This window comes from Buteo buteo, chromosome 5, assembly GCF_964188355.1.
Source record: "Buteo buteo chromosome 5, bButBut1.hap1.1, whole genome shotgun sequence".
Lineage (NCBI taxonomy): Eukaryota > Metazoa > Chordata > Aves > Accipitriformes > Accipitridae > Buteo > Buteo buteo.
Genome location: NC_134175.1, coordinates 51,358,774 through 51,381,603, shown reverse-complemented (window position 1 = coordinate 51,381,603; position 22,830 = coordinate 51,358,774). Strand labels below are relative to the sequence as shown.

The 22,830-nt window shown below is 41.2% G+C and overlaps 1 protein-coding gene across 1 annotated transcript in view; it reads right to left on the bottom strand.

Annotated features, from left to right (window-relative positions):
- ACVR2A (activin A receptor type 2A) overlaps positions 1 to 21,554 on the bottom strand; it is a 69,193-nt gene extending 47,639 nt beyond the window's left edge. The window contains exon 1 of the mRNA XM_075028987.1: positions 19,629 to 21,554. Coding sequence (XP_074885088.1) covers positions 19,629 to 19,683 — 55 coding nt within the window. The 5' untranslated portion in view covers positions 19,684 to 21,554. The remainder of the gene's footprint in view (positions 1 to 19,628) is intronic.
- Positions 21,555 to 22,830: the final 1,276 nt, after the last annotated feature.

The window sequence follows — 22,830 nt, the reverse complement described above, 5'->3', positions numbered from 1 at the left end:
AAACATGGGATTGGGTTTGGCTGCAAAAGTTTTTACTGTGTTTAATTTTAATTAGGTAAACTTGATAGAATAAGTAAAGCTAGACAGACTACTTTTGGTCTGTACCTAGCAAATAAAATTTAGTTTCAATCATACTGCAGCCATATAAACTTCAATTTTTATTATCTGTTCTTTTTGCTTTTTTCATGTCAGAATGAATATATGGCTATGCCATTAATACATATCCCCAGAAACCTCAAGAACATTTTAAGCTTTGAAAGTTTCTGAGAAGAAGGAAAAGCTCACCCTTTTAGAATGCAACTGCGTGGTGATTTATGTAAAGTATTTACCAACTCGAGCACATCTGGTAGTGATTCTACCCAACAACCCATCACCACTACCAACCAGCCAGCCTATACAACTTAAGAGACATTTGCTCCCTTGGCCATATCACCTTCAAGGCTGTCATTCTGGCTTCTTCCCCCAGACCTATGTGACCTCTTTGCTGTTCCCTTCAGAAGACAAGCTTTGCTGTCTGGAAATTTTCTTAACAGTCTACAGACATCTAACACGGAGTACATGCCCCTTCCATCTAAGGAGCACGACAGGAAGGAACTACAGTTCACTAGAAGAATCTCAGAGATGCACATTTTGTATTACAAATTCACCTAGCAAAGCTAGCCTCACTGAGATGTAAGAATCACTATTCTGCTTTTTTTGTGGAATAAGGAATTAACCACATAGCCTAAAAGAAATAACACTGGGGCTATATAAAGACAACTCACGTTTTGAGACTTCTCATCAAGCTATTAGTGGAAAAAGAAGTCCAGAAGTCCATGGATGAATCAGGGATTTATGGGATATAAGAAAACAACAACATAAACAAAAGCTTTCACATGAAAGTACTGCACTTGCTACTAGAAGTTAATTTGTCTTCTAAATTTAGGCAACAATTAAGAAAATGACATCTATTGACCTGAAATCCTGAAGGCACTTTAGGATATGATTTTGACCTCATTCTTCTTATTCAAGAACACAGTGAAAGCCAGAACATGAACATTGTTATTAGACTAAAAAGCCTCTCCACACTTTAACAAAATAACAGTCTTAAATTTGATGATTAAAACTCCCAAGTTCCATGCTAATAGAAGTCTCAAGCAGGGTTCACTAAACATGTTTTCCACACATACTCCCCTGCCCAGAGGCAATGGTACCTCTCTCCTCCCTATCGAAGGTAAGGAGACAAAGGAGACTGTAGGTATACTCCACTTGTTTATTTCTGTGAGCACCTACCAGACAGATTATCTGCTAAGGTGTCTTCAACCACACTACTAAGAAATCACCAGAATATCAGACACTTTCAGTAGGAGAGAAAAAAGACAATTTTTCAGTTATGCTGTGCAAAAGATTACAAAAAAAGAAGTTATATTTATGCCTATTAATGTCATTCTCTAGTAAGCACAAATTCACCAGGACTTGCCAATCTATACCTTAAGCCATAGTAAAAGTTACATAGTTGCTTACAATAATCCCAGTTTCGCACAGGATTCCTTAGAAAAAGCATTCCACCCACTGCACATGGAGGCAGGTAAGTAAGAGGCAAAGAAGTATCTCTTCATGGACTGCACCAGGGGCTAATAATACTAAGTAATTATCCTGAGTTTCTGGTTTCATAGCATTTTGGAAAGTAAGACTAGCGAAGGCTACCTTGTGTCAACTAAGGCTTTGAGAAAGCTGGCAACAGAACTCCATGAATATCCACCTCAACAGCTGCACACAGTACAAAGGATGAAGAAACTTTTCAGACCATCAGTGATCTAGGTGAGATAACTAGAAATCCAGAATTTTTAACCAAAATTTATAACTGCCTGATTCTTAGGACCAGGGAAACGAAATTTATACTTGAATACAAGTCACAGGCTGTATTATTATACATAAACTAGTTTTGATCTATTTCACTCAAGCAACATTGATGATAAAGCAGCAGCAGAAGCAGAGGATTCAACACATCAAGGCAACTTAAAAAGAACCCAGCATACTTACTTTGGATTAGCCCATATCATTTGCAATCTCTTCACTGCCGCTATGACGGAAGTCACCCAGAATAAGCAAGTTTAAAGCATGCAGCATGTTTTATTGAATATGCTGACACCTGCATGCTTTGAACATGCAGAGTGTGAAGAGAATTCAGACATTACCCCTGCCTAGGATCAATATGACAAACTCAGAGGCAGATTAACTACCCAGCACTTTATGAACCTACCACCACAGACTTAACTGTTCAGAACCTGCCTTACTTGCACCCTCTGAAAGAATACTCTTTCAAGACTATGCACAAGAAACAGCTACAGAAGCACAACTACGCATGAGCTACAATTTAGCTTTTCAAAAACATATGGTAAATGGAAGCAAAGTGAACTTTGCACAAGATTGTAACTGCTGATTCAACTCCCTCCCTTCTGCCACACAATTGCTGGGTCCAGCACAAGGCAGGCTGTGGAAACCTGTCTCAGGGAGGGGAAGGACCACTCCCTGTTCAGCAGAAGTCAATAGTTACACAAGATCAGCTGTGAAGTGAAAGGGAATCTCGAGTGCAAGGAGTACGTCTTCTATGTTGCCCTCTCAAAGACATATACATGCCAAAATTCCGAAGTGCAAGTACTGGGGCTGGAACTCTTCTCTTGTTTGCAAGACATGAGAAAACAAATGTGTTTGAACAGTAGTTATCTTTCATGAACTGCTGTAAAGCATTTTGGTATTAAGGTGCCAGCTCAGTGTAAAACACACAGGAAAAACCAGCAGGTTTGCCTAATTTTCATCAGAAATACTCTTTTGAAGAGAATATTTCAAAACCATCAGACAACATTAACTGTAGGTTTAACTAAAGGCTTTTGGCAGGAGTATTCAGCAATCAGGAATTATTTGACCTGGACGTTCCATCCAGACCAAGTTTAAGCACCTCTGAACAAACTATCCTCCCTGAATTTGTCCATCTGTGAGACCATTTTTTACTTCTACATGTTCTGAAACAGTGAGTTCTACAGTTTAATTACCCATCATTAGTAAATGTACTTTTTCTGTTTAAAGTACCTTCATCAATCACTTCACTGGATTTGATGTGAAGCAGCTGGCCAGCAGGCTGAACAGGAAGAAAAGACAAGTTATCAAGGTACTCAGCCCCAAAAGCATCCCTAAAGGCATTTCTGTAGTTATCAGACCGAGGTAGTATGTTAGCATGGATTGAGATGGAGAAATTACTGCTAAGTACTTGTATCTAGGGTATTAACTTCAAATTCCCAACCTGATTTAAAAGGGAATGATGCTTAAAAGCTGAATCTTCCATTCTGATGCTTGAAATTCTTAGGACACTTCTAAAACAACAGAAAACAACTAAGCAGATTTCAAGTTGTTTGTATTTAGTTTAGATTAAGTTACATATGCACTCATATGTAACTTTCTATCCTTAGTTACTGAAAAAAAAAAAAATCAACATCCAAAAGAATGCATTTCTGATAGTAAAATAAATCCTCTTCAGGTATTAAGGTAATGGACAGAACGATGATGCATTTCTAGTGCTGTATTTTCTTTAAAATAGCCAGCAATCCCCATTACACTGATATTCACTTTCTCAAGAGAACTTCCAAAGTTGTATTTGGAGTATCTTACACATAAAGGGAAGTCATAAACCGAAGTTTAAGGGCTTCTACTGCCAGATGTTGTCTTCCATGGAGGAACGCCTCTGCTCAGGCAGAAACAGGTGTTTATCTGGTCACAAGTGAGGAATTCATTCAGCAATAAAAATCTCCTGGCAGTCCAAAAGAAAAAAGTCACGATTGCAAAAAAAAAAGTTATGGGAGAATTCATGTCTTGCATGTTCAAGGTGTTACTTTTGCAGTAGTCAATGAGTATTTAAATGAGTACACAAAAAGCTGTTATCACTAAGATTGACAGGAGAATAGCCATTTCAAATGAGAAGAAAAATTGTTTGCTTTTTATTTTGGTTTTTTTTCCAGGACAATGATTACCTACAGGTAGTCAACACAGCCAACAGGTATTTGGTAAGTCAGTGGCCAAACAGTAAGTGACTCAACTCTTCTGTGTAGCTCCTACAAGGAGCAGCAAGACTGGTGTTTTAGAGACGATACAGGGAATCCTAGGCTTTTCTGAGACTGACACCTACCTGCATCTTGAATATAGGTAACAGTAATGTTCTACAGTTAAGGTGGATATAACATTGCAACTGCCTTTATTTCTTCTATTGTTTATTTGACTGTACTATCACTTATGCAGAGGTACCAAGATTGGTAATGCCATGAACTTAGGTACCCAAGTCCCCTGTACAGTCAGTGGAGAAATACGGGACTCCTAACCATAGAGCGGAGAGTTGCCCTAGCCAAATCAGTAGGGAACCCAGAGCACGAACAGAAGATCCTGCCCACAGAAGTTAAATTGCTAGACTTGATGCCTCCATCCAGCCCATCCTTCCCAGGCTTGAGGCATCCACTTAGATTACCAGTATTTTTTTGAAGGAATGCACATCCTAGAGAAGAGCTCACTCTCCAGTAGAAGGCAGCTACTGGAAATTCCACATAAAAGCTTTTTGTGTAAAAGCTCAGCAGTTCGGAAGAGGGGGCCCAGGCTTCAATTACCTTGTCAGCCTCAGAGCAGTTAGATTCCACAACGGGCTGAAGATCATCTGACCAGGGAATTTTACAGTCATTCAATTCCATTTGCCTCAGCCTCTCTGCAGCTGCAATTCTATGGCAGCCCACATCAATCCCACAGGGGCTCTGCCTCCTTTCTTGGACAAATAAGCTGTTCCAATGTGCCAAGCTGGCTGAAGACTAGTCTAACAAAGAGGTAATGCACTTTCTGTATATAATGTTCTGAATCTGCTTGGAAAAGGATATGAAGAGTGTGAGAGCCAGAGGTCTCACTAGAACCTTATCTGACTCTCTGCTTCCACTGCCATTATCTCATTCTTCCTCCAGAACTTAAGAGAATTCTCCATAAGATATTTTAGTTCCCAGAATTCCAGACAACTACTCCAGCAACAAATAAACAAACACTTTTTGGGGACTAGGGGGTGAGGTGGAGATTTGGTTGAGTTGAATAGAAAGGTATGCTGGCCAAGATAAATAAGAAAGGAACATTATGCTCCCAGGAGAAGAATGAACAGCCTCACTAGAGGGAAGGTGGACATAGAAAAAAAACAATGTACATTTAGGCCTCCACTTTCTGGTGGCAGTAAGTCATTGCATTAACCTAGATGCCCTCAGCAGAAGCCATCACCTCAGGGAAGAAAGGGTTTAAAAATTCTGATTTGTTTAAGCATAAAGCAACTTGAACTTCATAGTTAACTGGAAGCAGCCAAAGGAACAGGATGCTGGAAATAGCAGCCTGGGCCTTGGAACATTAGCTTCTTTCCCTTCCTAAAAGGGAGGCAGGTTTTGGGCTGAGCTGGAGGAGGCAGCCATAGCTGGAAAGAAATAGAAAGATGGCAGGTTTCATCTAACACCTAAGGTGAGATTTTGCCATGCTTTTGAAACTGATCTGGACTTCTAGTCATGTTTTATTCAGAATTTCAGAATACAGCTACTGGAGACTAATGTATCTCTCACTTTTGCTGCCCATGTTTGGATTTTAATAGAGAAGTCCTCATGCAGAGTTTCACAGAAGATTAAAGACAACATGATGTCTGAACAAAGCCTAAGAAAACCCTGAGGCTTACTTCACAGTAGAGTGTAACAAAATGCTGATGAGTTTAGGTAGGTGCCCCAAAGACTTGGTTATCAGCTGAACTGTAAGTACCACAATCTCATCCTGACTTGTCAGAGCCACACCTTTTCTTTCAGGAAGTGTGCCCTGCTGTCTGGAAGATTTCCCTGGTTTATGGCTTTTGTCAATTCAAGGACTGTTCATAACCACTCTGCACTCCTGACTGCCCTGGTTCCACCAGCCTGCTCATCTGGCTTAGAGACATTCATATTTGTAAAGGTCACAACACGACAAGCTCCTGAGAAGCAGCCTGGTTCTTACATGCTCCCCAGGCAACTGGAAGACACTCACAAGACTGAGTCCTCTCAGAATGGGGAGATGGAGATCTTGGACGCAATTGCTACGTGGCTGTTCAGCTGATACGTGAAAATCACCAGATCAGCTGTTTTCTGTAAACCTGATTATTGATGCTGTGTTTAGTGTTTTGAATTCAGCACACTATCAAATAAGGGTCATTACTTTAAGGACCTCGCCTACATTCTTCCCCCATCTTTTCTAGATCCTTGAGTGCTGTCCATTCTCTGCTTGGATCAGAATTTTTCCAGAGTTTTTGTATGAAGTTTTATGCCTACCTGCTCAGAATAAGTTTCCAGGACAACTTGTGGTTAAAATTTGAGTACCACAAATTAGACGCTACAAAGATTATGTTGCAAATAGTCTTTCCAAATTCTTTTCTTAAACTTGGGATGTAATTGGATTTTACAGCCCATTGTATTAGTTTGAACCTCCTACTTAGTTCCCACCTCACTGTTACCAGTGAATCTGGGAGACAGAAGTGAATTTTATCACCTATTCCTCTGAATCAGGTTCCACAGATGCAGGTTCCAGCTCTACCAGTTTGTAACATGCTCTCCATTATGTATGGGAACTTTGCCTTCTGTCACCTGTGAAATATCCACAAGTGCAATGGAAGAGGGTGCCACTTAAGTGAATGATGACAATGAAAACTTTTCACCACTAGATTCCTGCTATTTCTCACATACAAGACTCATACGTCCATACAAAAAAAATCAGTAGTTCTGTACCACTGAAATGGAGGATGAGCAAAGGTGCTGTCTAGAGCAATGCTGCAACAGGTAGTGGCCTGCTGTTCTGCCTGGAAATGTTTAATCTAGGCCTCCTAGAGAATAATGTGACATGGAAATATTTGAAAAATCTAGAGAAGAGAAAAAAAATCCCATGACAACAGACATGCACACTGAGATCGTCAGAACAACTCTGAAAAAGAGAAGCAAGTTCTTTTTAAAGATGGAGGTTGTTGATAATTAGTCATTTTTCCTTTCTTGCCCAATATGTATACAGAACAGCTCTATTTGCCAAATCTGATGTGTCATTCTCCCTTGATAATTCATTTCCTAGGTCAATTCATACAGACTCACTGCCAGCCCTTATTCCACCCATCTCTTTCCTTGCTCCTACCATCTTTTAACCCAACTCTTGTCCTCATTTGATACTGCTTACAGAAAGCTACTTGCTGTTTTTACAAGTCACTTATGCTGGTTCAGCAAATTGAATCAGCCCAGCACAAAGTCAGATAGCCACAAGGGCTGGTGTATGAGAAGGCTGAACCTACAACGAAGTGCAACTTCACCGTGAAGTGGGTATGTGGATGAGGAAGAGGATACAGAGAAGAGGAATTGTCAGTCTCCCAGTTCTTCAAGCACTTTTTCTTAAATACCCTACATAAATCAAAGCTGACAGTACTACAAGACACCAACTCTGAAAGGACTCTACATTGTAATATTTTTCATTACTTATAATTTGTAAAGTCTTCTTCACACTATGTCAAATACAGAAGCTAGCTTAAAGCTAGAAATGTAATCTAAAAGTGCCATATAATAGATATTTTAAGTAATGACACTGCAAAGATGCCTGAGGAAAGGAAAGACTTCTTACCATACGTAACTTTCTACTACACAGAGAACCAGGGACTTATCCACAGAAGGAAACCCCTCTGGTTTTGATTACAGAAGGACAAGCCGCCCTGAATAGCTACATTAAGAGATACCGGCTGTCACCTTTAACAATAGGTACAACCAAAATAACCCTTTTGAACAAGTAGAAGCTAATTAGCTGTTTTTTGAAGCCGGCTGAACTACTGGAAGAACAATTAAAAAGCATGCACTTTGTTGGCTTACTTCTAAAACTTTATTTCATTACTGCACCTCTGTTTCACAATGACTTTTTCTGCTCGAATATCCTGTCTAATGATACCATCAACCAACCAAAATCTGACACATGCTAGACACTCAAGTTGTTCATTATCCACAGCAAGGATTTTGCAGTTTATTAGTAACGTTCCAAGAGTTCCTATCAACTGGTGAATGTGTCAGTCCACACTTGAATAATGGATTTCTCAAACAAGCATTAGGCTGCAAACAAGCTTCTCTCTTAGGAAAATGTTAAGACTGATGTTGGCTAGAAGGAAGACAGTGGGGAGAAGAATGCAGATGGTCAGCGGAAGCTCCCCGAGAACACAATTTGTCAGCATGTAAATATCCCAAAAGTCTATCAAATTCAAACACACATTTTTACTGTTACATATGAAGAAATAGGATCTTGTCATTTACCTCTTCTCTCACATACTGAAGTCTGCTAGCACTCAGCTGGTAAGATTTTAACTGCTTGAGTTGATGTGCTATACATTACTTGTTGAAAGAAGCTTCATACTTTGACCAATGTGATTACGCTGAAGTAAAAAAATGCCAATAGGTTTTCTCCACAGGTACCATTCCTCCTCTTCATTTTGAATGAAAGGGCTTCCAACACCAAAGTGTTTCTAATAATGGTGAGAGAAAAACCTCTGAGATTACTAAATTTCAGAAGAAATATTTTGGCACCAACTAAAAAGCTCATCCAACTCTATCAGGCACCATTCTCCTTCCAAAATTGTAAGATAAGATGTTTCACCAAATTCTAAAAGTTACTTATCCTTGATTACATAAAATCCAAGGATTATTCCATTTCTTTTCTCACACATCGTTAGAATAATATCAATACCATCACTTTTGGTACATATTCTCATCACTCTTTAGACTCAAGATTTAAAAAAAACAACCAAAACAACCAACACCCAAACACCAAAAACTGCATTTGTTTTACAGCTGAATCCTCCTGACAGGTCATTAGAAGATGGTTATCCTTAGGATATGCCACAGATGATTCTCCTTCCAATCATACTTCTTCCTAATTTGAAAAGCTTGGATTACTGATGGTTTTTTTGCAAATTATCTACTCTACAGCCACTGTGTAAGTGTTCTCAAAAGCACACAGTCAGTATGTTAAGGGATGCTAGAAAGAACAAAAGTTTCTGCCCTCACACAGTGTGGCGGGACACAACAGGGTAAGGGATAGGACAAAATTTCTCCCCTCCTCAAACATAACCTCCAGAGCATCTATTGCCATAGGTCCAAAGAGCATTCAAATGTATTTTCTGAATCACTCCAGCTATCTTATAAAAAAAAGAAAAGTAAAATTTGTTTTAAAAAGTAATACTTTACAACTACATGTCATTTGGGGGAGACACAAGGGGGATTTAAGTTGAACTTGTTGAAAGTACTGTTCCCTCATTTAGAGGGGACAAAAGCCAACCAAAATGACTTTTGCTTTATTTGCCATCCATCGGAAGGTTTTTAAGCCACTGGAAAAGTATAGCTGCACACTGGACCATCAAGATTTTTTCATCAGGGATCCACTCCATTTCCACTGGAATAAAAAGTGGGACCTCAGCACTCTTGGCTTCTTTGAAAGCCTCTGACCTAATAGGATGTGATTCAGTATTTTTTCAAGTGAACAGGAACAGAAGACTTTCACCAAACTGTCAAGTTTTCTTTTTCCATAGGGGGTTTTCCAGAGTGTTAAGTCACTCCTCACTGCTGAGTTTGGGGCTGTTGTTTTATTTAGGGAGGGGAGAATGTATTTGGGGGCAGGAATGGGAGCAAAACCATCTTATGGTTTTAAATAGCCTTCTCGCAGATTATTCATGGTTCCATATCTTGCTTTTAGTACATATATGGCACATACAAACTAATTAAGACCTCACCACTGATTTGCATCATTCTAAATGGGTGAGATTAGATGAGGCTTTATTTATTGGGGTCTGTCCTCTCCCATTATGTGCCACAATCTTAAGTTAAATAAAATGTAATCAAACCATAAAATTTTTAAAAGCCATTTAAGACAACCTTTTTGATAGGCTTTGTGTTAAATTTAATGTAATATAATTATCCCTAGGGATAACTTGCAAAACAGACCCTTTCCAAAATTAAAGGCCAGGGAACTAAAATGAAAATATTTAACCAGTGATCTTCTCTACGCTACTTTTAAAGTAGCATTATAAACAAATGATGAAAAATAGATCTAATCATCTTAAAAAGTACAGTAATTCAAACAGTTGTGTGCAATTTAAGAATTTTTGCAACTTTCACAGCCTAAATGTTTTTCAACCCTGAAACATGGAAATATTTAAAGAAAACTCTTCCATCATGTAATTGCTATGAGCTAAAGAGAACTATCTGTACCCTCTACTGACAAACACTACCAAAAATTTCTAAAATTAACAGTTACTTACTGCAAAGTTTAATTTTGTCTCATACACTTAACACTGTAACTGAACAACAAAATTAAACCACTTCCCTGTTCATGTGGATCTTCCCCAAAATTCCTAGAAGCAAAGTTTTTCATGTTAGAAGGCTTGATAAAAGAATTAGTTGTGTTTAAAAATAGCTTTTAAAAACAGATTTAATTTCAACTTACGTGTTGATACTGAAATCCAAGTTTTCAAAATACAGCTGAGAGAATAAAGATCACTATGATCATTTCGGCAGTATTTAAAGACTAGAGATTAGCGTTATCTAGATGAGATAAGAACTCTGAACCTGAAAAAATAAGGTCATGCTATTACAGATTCAGTTACAAAAAAAAAAAACGCTCCGAATCACAAGTTTGTAAGCCACCAAAAGGAAGGAAGCTGCTGAAACGAAGTTAAAATCAGCTATGCGAGCTAGCAAATAAAGCTCGAGATACAGCCAGCATGTGATTGGAATAGAACCACTCACGTAAGGAACGTGTCCATAACAGGATGCTAAGTATCACAAGCAGAGCCCCCAAGGGCTTGCCCTCGGACCCATCTCATTTCATACCTTTATCAATGACTGGAGGAGGTGGTGTAAGGCACGTCACCGAGTTCACAGAAAATGCCAGAGGGTGGGGTGCTCAATGGCAGGGACGTCACTCAGGAGGACCGAGACAGACTAGAGGGGTGGGCCAACAGGGACCTCATGAAATTCAACAACGACAAACATGATGTCCTGAGCCTTGGGACAGAGCACCCTCAGCATCAGTATAAGCGGCAACTGTCAGACTAGGTAGCAACTCTGCTGAAAAGAACCTGGGGGTCTGGTAGACAATACACTGCTTTGAGCATGACGCTGGAGAAGATTGTCTGATGACCCAAATGAATCTACACTGCTATGATTTTAAGAGGTGATTTCAAATAAGAAACTACCATTCCTATTCAGAGCCATTGTTATGAAGTGACATTAAAAAACAGGTAGACTGCAAGATTACAGTAACCACCAACTGCACTATTCCTGCATCAAAACTTTCAATACTCATCTAAAATAGAAGTGATCTTTAAAGACAGAGCAGGCATTTTTAATTCAAATCATGTATCTACACTGCAGATCACAACTGGTCCAGGGACTCTTCACTGGCCCCTGGCTACATGTCATAGACTGAGCACATCCATTCCATATAGCACTTGACCATAGACCTCCTCCTCATGGCTCCATGTGATGTTCTTCCGGCCCCAAAGCAGGTTATGTATGCATTGGTTTGTTGTTTAGGTTTGTTTGGTTTTGTTGTTTGTGTTTTGGTTTTTTGGGGGGTTTTTTGGCAAGGAGGACAGGTTTTCAGTTTGAACATCCAAAATAATGCAAAAGCTAAGCTGTAACCCAGTGTAAATTATGTTTTCACAGCATACTGACAGTATATACATATATACTCCACACTCTCAGATATGAGATGAGGGCACAGTGAAGTGCTGAAGCTGCAGGAATTCTGGTACAGTCTTGACTGTGCTGCCTCCTGGCACTGGCCCCCTGCCTGCACTATCCCTCAAACTGTGCTTGCCATGTCGTCTCATTAGACACCAGTTGGCACAAGCTAAAACAGTATCAGGGCTGCACTAGTAGTTAAGCAGTATTTGTGTTCACCCTGCAGCCTCATTTCACTAAGAAGTTAGAAACAGTCAAAAGAGACAAGCCACAGACAATCTCTAAAACATTCTTCAGATCTACAGTCAATCATATTAAAAAAAATAAAAATCACCAAGTTACCTTACCCTTTTCCATTGTTTCCAGAACAAAAAATGCATGACAACTCACCCTCATAAAAAGCTTAATATCTTTCAGAAAATACAGAAACAATAACCTAAATAATTTTGACCACTTTCTTCCTTCTCTATTTCTAAAAAGGATGGATGTACCATCCAATTTAAAAAGTCTATCTGCCACAAGAAACTCTGCAACTTCAGTTATAAAAACTAACTCTTTTCTGGTGAAATGACAGTACATTGAATGCATTCCATTTAGGAATGGAAGACATAAAGAGTTAAAGCTATAGAAAAGCAACAAAATTCCGAGCAATATAGATTCTTATTCCCAGTTTTAAAAATAATTGTACAGGCACTTTCTGAAAACAAACCTTTTGATGAAATTAGATCTCTTAAGTAACCTTTCAGGTACTAGCTTTAAACTGGGTCAATGTTAAGAATTAAAACAGTAAAACTTAACTGATTTGCTGTCACCATTACAGAGACAGTGGAATCTTCCCAACCGTGAGAACAGTCTCGGTTAGGCACACAACAAAACTAGATTAGACAGCCATACCTACCGCTTGTAAATGCAAAATAAACAATCATTTTCAATTTCAGCTTAGTTGATGACTATCTCAAAGCTCAGCAAACAGAAGAATTTGAGAAATATTCTTGGTTTTCATTGTAGCTAAGATTTAGCATTTATAAAACACTTATTTTTCTCGAGTATCTTTTCTTTCAGTCAGTTCAGTTCACTAACTATAGGCAATGTTCCCCTCATGTAATTAAAGAGTTATAAAAGCAAAAAAAATAATGTATTTTGGCATTTCTTACATGCCCATCACAGTTAAGAGTATATAGGGGTTTGCTTTTAATCACATTCTGGTTTCAGCATTTTGAATTGAATTACCACCTAATTACAGCTTCATGTAAATCCTTAAAAATAGAAATTAAACCTTAACAAAATAAGGAATCTCAAAAGGTGGTATCTAGCCTTTTAAACTACTTCAACAACACATACCCTCCTTGCCAACTAAAGGTACTCAACATCACATGAAGGCCAATAAGAGTTACTAACAAGACTTCTCAGTGAATAACTCAAGAATAACATTGAAATTAATTACAATTTTGGACTGACTCTGAATGCTGATTGAAACAGATTATCTTGCACCGATTTAAGGAGAAATACCAGTAGAATACAAGAATACCAGTACTGATACAAGGCAAGTTTTTAGAATTCAGCAATATTTAATTTGCCTTCAAAAAAAAAAAAAAAAAAAAACAATGAAACTTTGAGTTGGCAATACACACAAGCGTTCCTGTTCTTCCACTGCTACATTGTAAAGTCACCAAGATTTTAGGTTACACAGCCATCACTTGGACTTTTGTTGGCATCAATACAATTTTAAGTATGTCACTTGCTCATTTGCTCCATAACAAAGCTTCTGCCTGAAAGCAACAGCAGCACAGTTCATTAGGAGGACCATCACAAAGAAAGTTCCAAAGACAGAGAGGTAAAGGCTACCATCCTGCTCATCCTTCTTTGACTGAAAGTCAGATTCTGAAAATGGGATTAATTTGGGAGAACTGCGCAACAGAAGTTAAGAAAGAAAAGATAAAAACAGAAGGTAAGTTCTTTCACTGAACTATATCTGAAGCAATTCAGTTTTTTGTGACAGCACCTAACCAGAGGTCGGTACAAAGAAGTACTTCACGCCTTTAATACCCAGCCTCAGTAGATCCCATCCTAACAACAATACTACTGCTACCTCCAGCTGCTTCTGGCTACAAGAACAGGTAGTCTTCCCACAAACGCTTCCCTCATTTCCAAGTGTTTTTCAAATACCTCTAACCACATAACCAAAGATTTATGCCTCCAGTTAGTAAGCGAATTGTGTTTTTCTTCTTCCTAGACAGACTGCTTGCTTCCAGTTACAGCTTTAACTAGGAAATTCAGAAGAAAACTATGAATGTTGACCTTTCATCAAGGCTTACTTTACCGTGAAACTATTACAATAATTACTGCAGTGGATAAACCCTTCTCTGCTCTCTTTCCACCAACAATTGAAGTATTTGATGTATCTAATGCACATTTGGGATTCTTAGCCACAAAGATAGACAATGTAAACAATATGGCAGTAAATATTCATTTTCTGTGGGATTAAGCCTAAATATGCTCTGCTGTTTGGCACCGTAGTCACAAAGCATTTCGAAGAAAAAACCTCCACCACCACACAGTCAGTGTAGGGGAGAGAAGATAAGAGATGCCACATAAAGTCACTGGCATCCAATAACACTTCAATTTCCATATGGAAATAACAGGAAATAAGATGTGCTGAATTTTAAGCACCAAGGCAACAAAAACACATTAAGATTTCATCACACAAGAACTTGGCTGTAAAATTCGTAATTTTCTTGATCTTTTTAAAGAGTTCTCATTTTCAGGAACATCAGATAGCTAACAGACCATGTATTCTACCAACCAGCTAAAGCAGACATTTGCATTAATCTGCTTTCTGTTAATTAAGTGGCGGAAATGCATCTCCCCTTTACCAAGAAATCTCTTCCACAATCAGATTCCTTGTCAACCTCTATCTTCTTACAGCCCATGTTATAATGACTATTCTCCAGATGATTTCCCAAGGTTAAGTACCCAGGACTTGCTATATCTTGGCCCCGAATCATATAGGTCTCCAAAAGACTACTTTTGCATATTGTGTCCACCACATCTATCTGTGAGTAAAGCAAATGTTACTACTATCTTTTAAGAGATCCAGACATTATACATATAAACTCCATAATGATGATATGAAATAGAACTGTATTCCAATTTCAAAGACAAATACGCTATGGGAATTGGAAGAGAAGGTAGAATCAGTAAGAATGAAAAACGTTGGAGTTACTGTTATCTTTTTCCCCTACCTAAAACTAATGATATGACAACAATGAACCTCTCTAGTTGAATGGGGAGGTGTTGGGGGGTGGGAATTTGCCTATCCTCATTTGCAAATCATCCGAGTCCATCACCTAAGGGCTTTCACCCCAAAATTCCGGGGGGGGGGAAGAAATGGCATTCAAATACACTCCAATAAAACCAGCTGAAAACTATTATTCATGATAGCTGTAATTACCTTCTTGCACCCCCATATAGCAGAAAACAGCTTTCCCCACACACAGAACACCTCCCCCCCGCCAACTTACATAGCATCCAGCATTTGAAGACAAACTTATTTAAGCTTTTTCTCTGAGAAAAGACATGTGTCTGAAGGGTAGACATGCAAATAAACCTATGACAGCAGCATCTCTCCAGAAACATTTGTCAAGGAGAGTTCTACTAGAACTACACTTATATGTTCCAATACTGCATTAGCACAAGTACAGTTTTTTTCATAACCCAGAAGATTTAGGGTTTGTAACTTTTGTTAAGTATTAACAGATTACATAGAATTAGTAACAGAATTTTGATCTGCAATCAAAGTTACAACATCAACCTAGAGCCATGAAACTTTGTAAACTACATAACATTTACATCTATGTAAATGTATCTATGCTTGAAAACAGTAGGTTTACAAGTCCTGCTCTCAATAGCAACATCAAGAGTGCTGGGGTATTGCCCAATAACACCACACAAAATACATAAAAGTGTACGCTCGCATAAAAAAAAAAAAAAAAAGAACCTTGAGCAGGATTTTACTTTAAATGCAGTACTAAGTCTGAAGTATTTTATTGCTCTGCCTGTGCAATAAAGCAATTACAGTTCAACCACAATCATGGACAGCTTGCGGAGAACATACCAGCAGAGACAATTTCACAAACAATACTCCTAAACCTTTGGCAGGATTTTCAAGTGCTACCAAATTAATAGTGAAAGGACAGTCAAAAAAACATTACACTAGCAAAATTAAAAGAAAGAAGTCTCACTTCCCACCCCTCAATTCATTCAGAACACCTAACCATTCAGCTTCTGAAACTGTAGCAGTACCTTGGGCTTTACAGTTCTATCTAGATTTTTTTGGGGGGAGTGGGGGGAATAAATTTTTAAAAAAACATTTCCCCCGATAGTAATTGGTGTGAGACAGGAGAAGAATAAATTAAAAACTCAAAGAATAGAATGTTCCCCATGCAATGAAAATGCTACTTCAACTACAAATGTATCTTTGACATGCCATTTCCTTTAGCAAAATTACTCAAGACCTTCTGAGTGACTTGAGAATGACCTAGCATTGGGGGGGGGGGGGGGGGGGGGAAGAGAGGACCAATACTTTCTGATGTGCTTCCTTTTGCTTGGGTGATTTTTAGCATGAATTGAGCTTAGGTGAGTTTTAACAAGTATGAGTTTTGTCCCCTGTAAGAGACTTAAAGCTGCAGAACTACTTTGGTAACAGACTGCCCAGGTACCAAAGGCAGAGCAGGTAGGTCAGAAGAGAAGAAGTGATGGTTTGGGAGACACGGAGTCTAAGAATAACAAAAGGAACCATGAGATGTTAAAACCCACAACAGAAGATTTTGGTTAAAGACAATCCACTACTTCCAACATCTCCCAAATTTTCAGCTGTGTAGAGTATATATCCTGAAACATCACAGGAAATTATGGAAGTACACATTCTCTGTTCCTGAAATTTCGTAAAGTATAACTCAGCAATCACGAAAACTAGAGGACACAGAAACATACTTCCTTGGGGGAAGGGGAGAACATAGATAGCATCTAAATAGAAATGTTCCTGATGAACAACCTATATAATCTACTATTTTTCTTTTTTTAAGTTCACCTACAATCTTGCCTTACCTACAGGAGAGACACAGGAAGCATATCATTTGTAAGTATTTTATTATTACTTCAGGATCTTCTGTTCTTTATTAAATCAAAAATACACACAGGTTTTTATATAAAAAGTATATTAGAGGGCACATGGAAAACCTTGACCCAAGCATTTTGTTTTCATGTTTAGTTAATACACATTCATCTCATCCTCTTGAATTAGTACAAATGGGTGCAAACCTACACCCACTTTTATCCAAGCATCTACAAATATTTTAAAGCCTAATAAGGTAACACAGATGCTCTTCTTCAAACTTCTTAGAAAGGGGAAATATTTTCACCCCCTTAGCAAAGATTATTAGATGAACTGGAAATTCCTATCCATTTGAAGTACATTTACAGGATTCCATACAGCAGTTGACAGATAGTAAAATAAAATGCCTTCAACCTAAAGACCATTTCCACACCCACCATGTAGAAAAAAACCACAACATTTTCACCTGTTTAAAGAACACTAGTATTAATTGGTTATGTAAACAACTGCAGAACGCAGTTGCATATAAAAATAAATTAATACAGAAAACCAACACCCCCCCACTCCTGGACACATACACTCAAGAGTAGCTGGAGACTGCATACTGGAGAAAGACAAACCAGACATCTTCACAACTGAACTCTAGGATTTCTTCAACCACTGCCAATATTCTTAAGTATATAGCCTGAGCAGACTTCTTTCAGATTATAGACTGGAAAAGAAACTACTTCTTCTGAGAATGATGTTAGAATCAATTGATCAGGTATGATTTTTAAATCAAAACAAGTCACAGTTAAGAAACACTACTTATCAAAATGCCTGTACTTCATGCTAAAAGCTTACATAACCGTAAAATTTTCATCCTGAAAACATAAGCTTACTGTTGAATTTATTTATTACTAGACCTACACCAGGGCTGCAGATACTCTAAAATTTTAGGCGAGTAGAAAATAGTTTAATAATTGTTAAATACCAGAACACTTAATGTGTAATGCTGGAATAACCACCAAAACAATGTCATTAACATGAGAAGCAGTCCGAATTGCAACCAGTTTCCTGCTCATTTAGCAAAGATTAATTCCATCTTCACAGGCAAGAGAAACATCCATTTCACCTTACCAAGAACAACCTGAGCAAGAAATGCTAAAGAAAGGACAGCTTTTGTTGCTTAACCGTTCTTTTTAATAAGTAGGATAGGTAATGTCAACAAGATCACTATTCTGTGCTCTAGGCAAAAGGATCTTAATAGAAGGACATGGAAGGGAGAGACAGACACTAAGAGCAGATGGCACAAAGTCTTTCAGAAACTGGGAGGGGGGAGACAGGGGGCAGGGGGGGAAGACTCCCTACAGAAAATATTCCCAAGTTAAGAGGAATGTTCCTCGAGTAACTTAAAAATAAGATATTAGGAAAAGGTGAAAGACAAGTCTTCTACTGCAAGACAAAACTGTCAGAAGAAATCGTGTTTTGTTTCAAGAAAGGAATAAGTGGTATAGCCTAATAAAAAAAAAAACCAAACCCAAACAAACCTCTGTCTGTCCTTAACCTGCTCTGTTATTTATCTGGTTAAAACAGAAAGGATTTTTTTTGGTTTATTTCTGGCAGTGCTTGCCATTTCACAGCACATTTAGCACACACGGAATTGATCAATACCGCTACAGACATAAGACTAGACTATCCATTTACTAACCACAAGAAAACGTCCTGTTCAGCAAAATCCTGTACATTATAACACTGAAATTTTAAAAGGCATTGTTATACGGATCTCATTACTCCCTTACACCGGTGACACCGAAAAGCTGAGCACTTGTCTGCTAGCTTTTAGACTGATGAACAAGTACACCCTTGCACACCGTGCAAGAACGCTAAAAAGCACATCTAAACCTCCACAGAGGACTACAAACACATTCAAAGTGTAAGCAGAAAGTGCCAGGCTTGCCGTCTAAGCTAATATTAGATCCATTACACAATTCACAACAGTTTTTTTGTGAAACTGACGGAGCTTCAAGGAGAAGTGTACCAACAGGTCCCCCAACCACTGGTTGCTACCATAACAATTTTCCTCCTAAAGAAGCGTGGGGAAGTCCTCACACCCCGCTGGCTCCTCAGGACTCAGAGCTAGCGTTGGAAACTCAACCTCTGCTGTTTTAAAGAGAAAAGCAGTAGCTTTTTTTTTTTTCACTACAAGGCAGTGAAGTATCGAGTAGCAAAACACAAAATTGTTTAGAAACTGAAAGTCTGCGTTTTCAGCCTAATTCTGTGTACACATCTATACATGCACACACCCCTCGGTATCATTAAAGGACGAGCTAATGCTTTCTGAGCTGTACCTATTCTAGACTAATGAAGCATTAATGAAGGTTGCCATTCACCAGTGAATGGTCCGGAATAAGAGTTCTAATTGAAGTTAAGAGTATTTCAGCTGGGTTATTCTTATTTAAAAAAACCCATGAAACACTAACAATTGCATTGCCAGATTACTGTATGTGACACTAGGTGGTTATGTCCCCACATTTGTTCCACACAATTGGTCTGAAATCCAAGCGCTGCACGCAGTTTGAAGTGCTCATGTTAGACGCTTTTAAGAATAACCATGAAAATAGCTTCTACCTTTACAGTCACTGCCACCCCCAAACATTTGTCATCTGAAAAAAGAAAAGATTTCTCCTCATTCATATCAATCAACAAGGTTACCTCCAGCTTTCAAGGGCTGACCCCAAAGCCTTATGTTTAAAGCGACAAAGCCAAGAACATTCACTTACCTGAAGAACAAGAGATAAGAAAAACAGCGAACGCCAACTTAGTAGCAGCTCCCATTTTCCAATGCTCTTAAAACATTTAAGTGACTTTAAGTATCCAGTTTCCTGGGTCCTGGGTCCTGCAAGCTGGAAAATCTCCCTTCTTGCTGAACCGTTATAAAGCAATCTATAGCAACATTTCTGCAGCAGATAGTGTTCATAAAACAGTAAAATCAGATCTGTTTAGACACTGACGATCTCCCTCCGGCTCTTTCTAGCGAGAATCCGGGTTGAGGGATGGATATATTTAGAACCGTGTTTCAAAACACACGTGTCATTTGGCTTCTGTACAAATGGTGGCAAAATCTAATTCATAAAAGTATGCTACGAATCCACTTTAAAAAAAACCGTCAACAATTAAGCTGCTGGACACGACGAAGTCTCTGAGCACACTCCAAATCTTTTCGACATGAAGCTCCGTGAAGCATCCCTCGTAGGTGCAGAGTGTCGGGGAGTCGTATCGAAATCAGCAAACACGATGTTTTCGTCCTGGCTCCCCTCATACAACATGTAGTGTTTGGGAGAAAAGTAGCTCCATTTCAGTTTCAAACCTCAAAAGCCTCCGGGTGAAGGGAGGAAGCTTTGTCAGTTTCTCGATGAAAACTACCTTAAAAAAAAGCAAGCCACCAGCTACACGTGGGCAACGCTTCGGTTTTCTTTAATAATGCTGAGGGATTTAGCGTAACCCAGAAGAGGAAAAGGGGAGAAACAACAGTTTGGTAACAAACAAACCTTCGGGCTTCCCGAAAAGTGGCAAATCTCTAGTCCTGCCGCCAGTCAGTAAGAGCCGCACACCTCCCCTCCTCTTCCCGGTCCTTCTCCCGGTCCGTGCGACACCAGCACTCCTGAATCCGAGCAAGATTTCAAATTCTTCTAAGAGATTTCCATCCCCTCCCCCCCCCGCAAGAGGCTATATTTGGTATTTAAACACAGAAGAGCGACTGGAGGGGGGGGGGGTGAAAAAAATTTAAAAAAAAAAAAAAATGCAGTATCCAGCCGCTGGGGAGGAGGGTGATATATTCTTTGTGGCAAATCCTTCCTTCCTTGACTGCCGTGCTTCTAGGAGAATTCGGCTTCTTTGGAAGCGAGGAGGCGAGCGAGACTGCGGGCAGAGGGGGGGATGCAGCGGCTGCCTTCCCCGCCGGCTTCTTCTTCCTCCCGTGCAGCAGCAGCAGCAGCAGCAGCAGCAGCAGCAGCAGGCGGCTTGTGACTCTTCTGCTTGATGCACGCTCCTCTCCAACTCCTCACGGACACATCTCTTCCTCGCCGCACCTCCGCCCGCCCCGCTGCTGCTCAAACGGAGAGCCGAGACGGTCCCGTCCTCCCCCCCCCACCCCCCAATCCAGCTCTGGCCTTTTTTTTTTTTTCCTCTTTTTTCTTTTTCTTTTTTTTTTTCCTTTTAGGAGAAAGGAATAAGAAATAGCAGGGGTGGAAAGGAAAAGCCTGCTGGACTCCTCCCGCCTTCTCCTCCTGCCTCCCACACAGCGCACCAGGCGAGCCCCGGCCAGAGGGTGGAGGGGGGAGGAATCCCCTCGTCACCCTCGCCCCTAACTCTGACCCCGGCTCACTCCCGGCCCCGAGGAAGCCGCTGCCGAACCCGACTCTCTCGTCTCCCGGGCGGCGGAGGCAGCGCGGCTGAGACCAACTTTGTCCCTCCAGGAGTGCAGTTTAGGGGTTGGCGAGGAGAAAAGGCCGAGCCCGGGGGTTTTCTCTGGGCGGCGGCGGCGGCGGGAGCCGTCTCTAGAGTCCCCCGAGTCCAGCCGGCAGCTCGGAACAGCCCTCCGTACCCTGCTGCTGCTGCTGCTCCCCTGTGGTAATTTCATATCTACCCATTCACTTGTGTGGCGTGGAGAACGGACCCAAGATGGCGGCGCCCGGCCGATTGTTTTTGTTTCCTCTCCTCCTCCTCCCCCCTCCCCCCCCCCACCTCTCCCCTCCTTTCCCACAATCACGGCAGCCCGTCGCGCGACGCCGGGCGGCCGCGCGCCGCCCCGGATTGACAGCCGCCCTGCCCACTCACGACCCAGCGGCCTCCGCCTAGGCCCCGCCTACCCTCGCTAACCCCACCCCTCCCCTCCCCTCCCCTCCCTCCTCCAGCGGGGCGGAGCGCGGCGCGCGCTCTCCTCCGCCCCCTACCTGCCCGCGCGCAAACCACCCCCCCCCCCCCTTCCGCGGGCGCGGCCCTCGCGCGCCTTCTCCTCAGCGCTTCCCGCCCGCTGCCCCCCCCTCTCTCGGTGTGTGTCGCCCCCCCCCCCCGGTCCCCGGTCGTGTCCTGCCCGCTTTACAGAGCGAAGGTCGGTGGGGGCCGGTTTCTGTCGCCTCTCCCCTCGGTATGGTAGTGGGGGGGGACGAGGTGGGGGGGGGAGAGCGGGAGGCGGGCGGGCGGGCTGGCTGGCTGACTGACCCCCGCCCTGAGGGGGGGGCCGCCGTGCCGGCCGGCAGGTGTGAGGGACGGGCCTGGCTACGCCGCCCGCCGGCACCTGCTCGGCGCCGGAGGAGAGCTGGCGCCTCCCGGTCCCGCACAACCCCCCCTCACCCTCTCCGTTATTATTAATTCACCTTTGCGGGGCTCGTTCGTGGTGTTGGGGAGTCTTTCTCCGGCCCTTTTGAGGTGACGGAGTGCCGTAAGAAAAAAAAAACAAACAACCCCAAACCCAACCAAACTACCGCAAGAAATCCTGTGAGACCTGGTGTAAAGCTGTTGAGTTGCTACCAGCGATGTCAAACGCTGTTTTCCCGGCCCTCCGCCTCACTTCTCCCAGCCAGAAGTGCCACCGCCGCTGACGGGGAGCCCTGGTGGGAGACGGGGCGTGTGGTGGTCCCCATGGCGGGCACGCTCCTCGGGCTACTTGCTGCTGCCACAACATCCAGAGTGTGTTTTATAGCCTCGCTTTCGGACGCTGTCACGCCAAGGTCCTACGTTAATAGGTGGTTTGTACCTACACATATGGTATCGCGTGCGATTAATTGCGTTTGCGCTGACCGCCCTGAAGAACAGGGTGCTCTGCTCGTACGGTGGCTTCGCTTCCTGCCTCTGGCAGCTTGCTTAGCCTCCCTCTGAATCACAACAAACTTCTGTTTCCTATCATTGTTTGTCCTTTGGCTGCCGCAGACCAGCGGCTTGCAGTATTTATTTGTCGTGAGATAGCCTTTAGAAGTTCCCGAG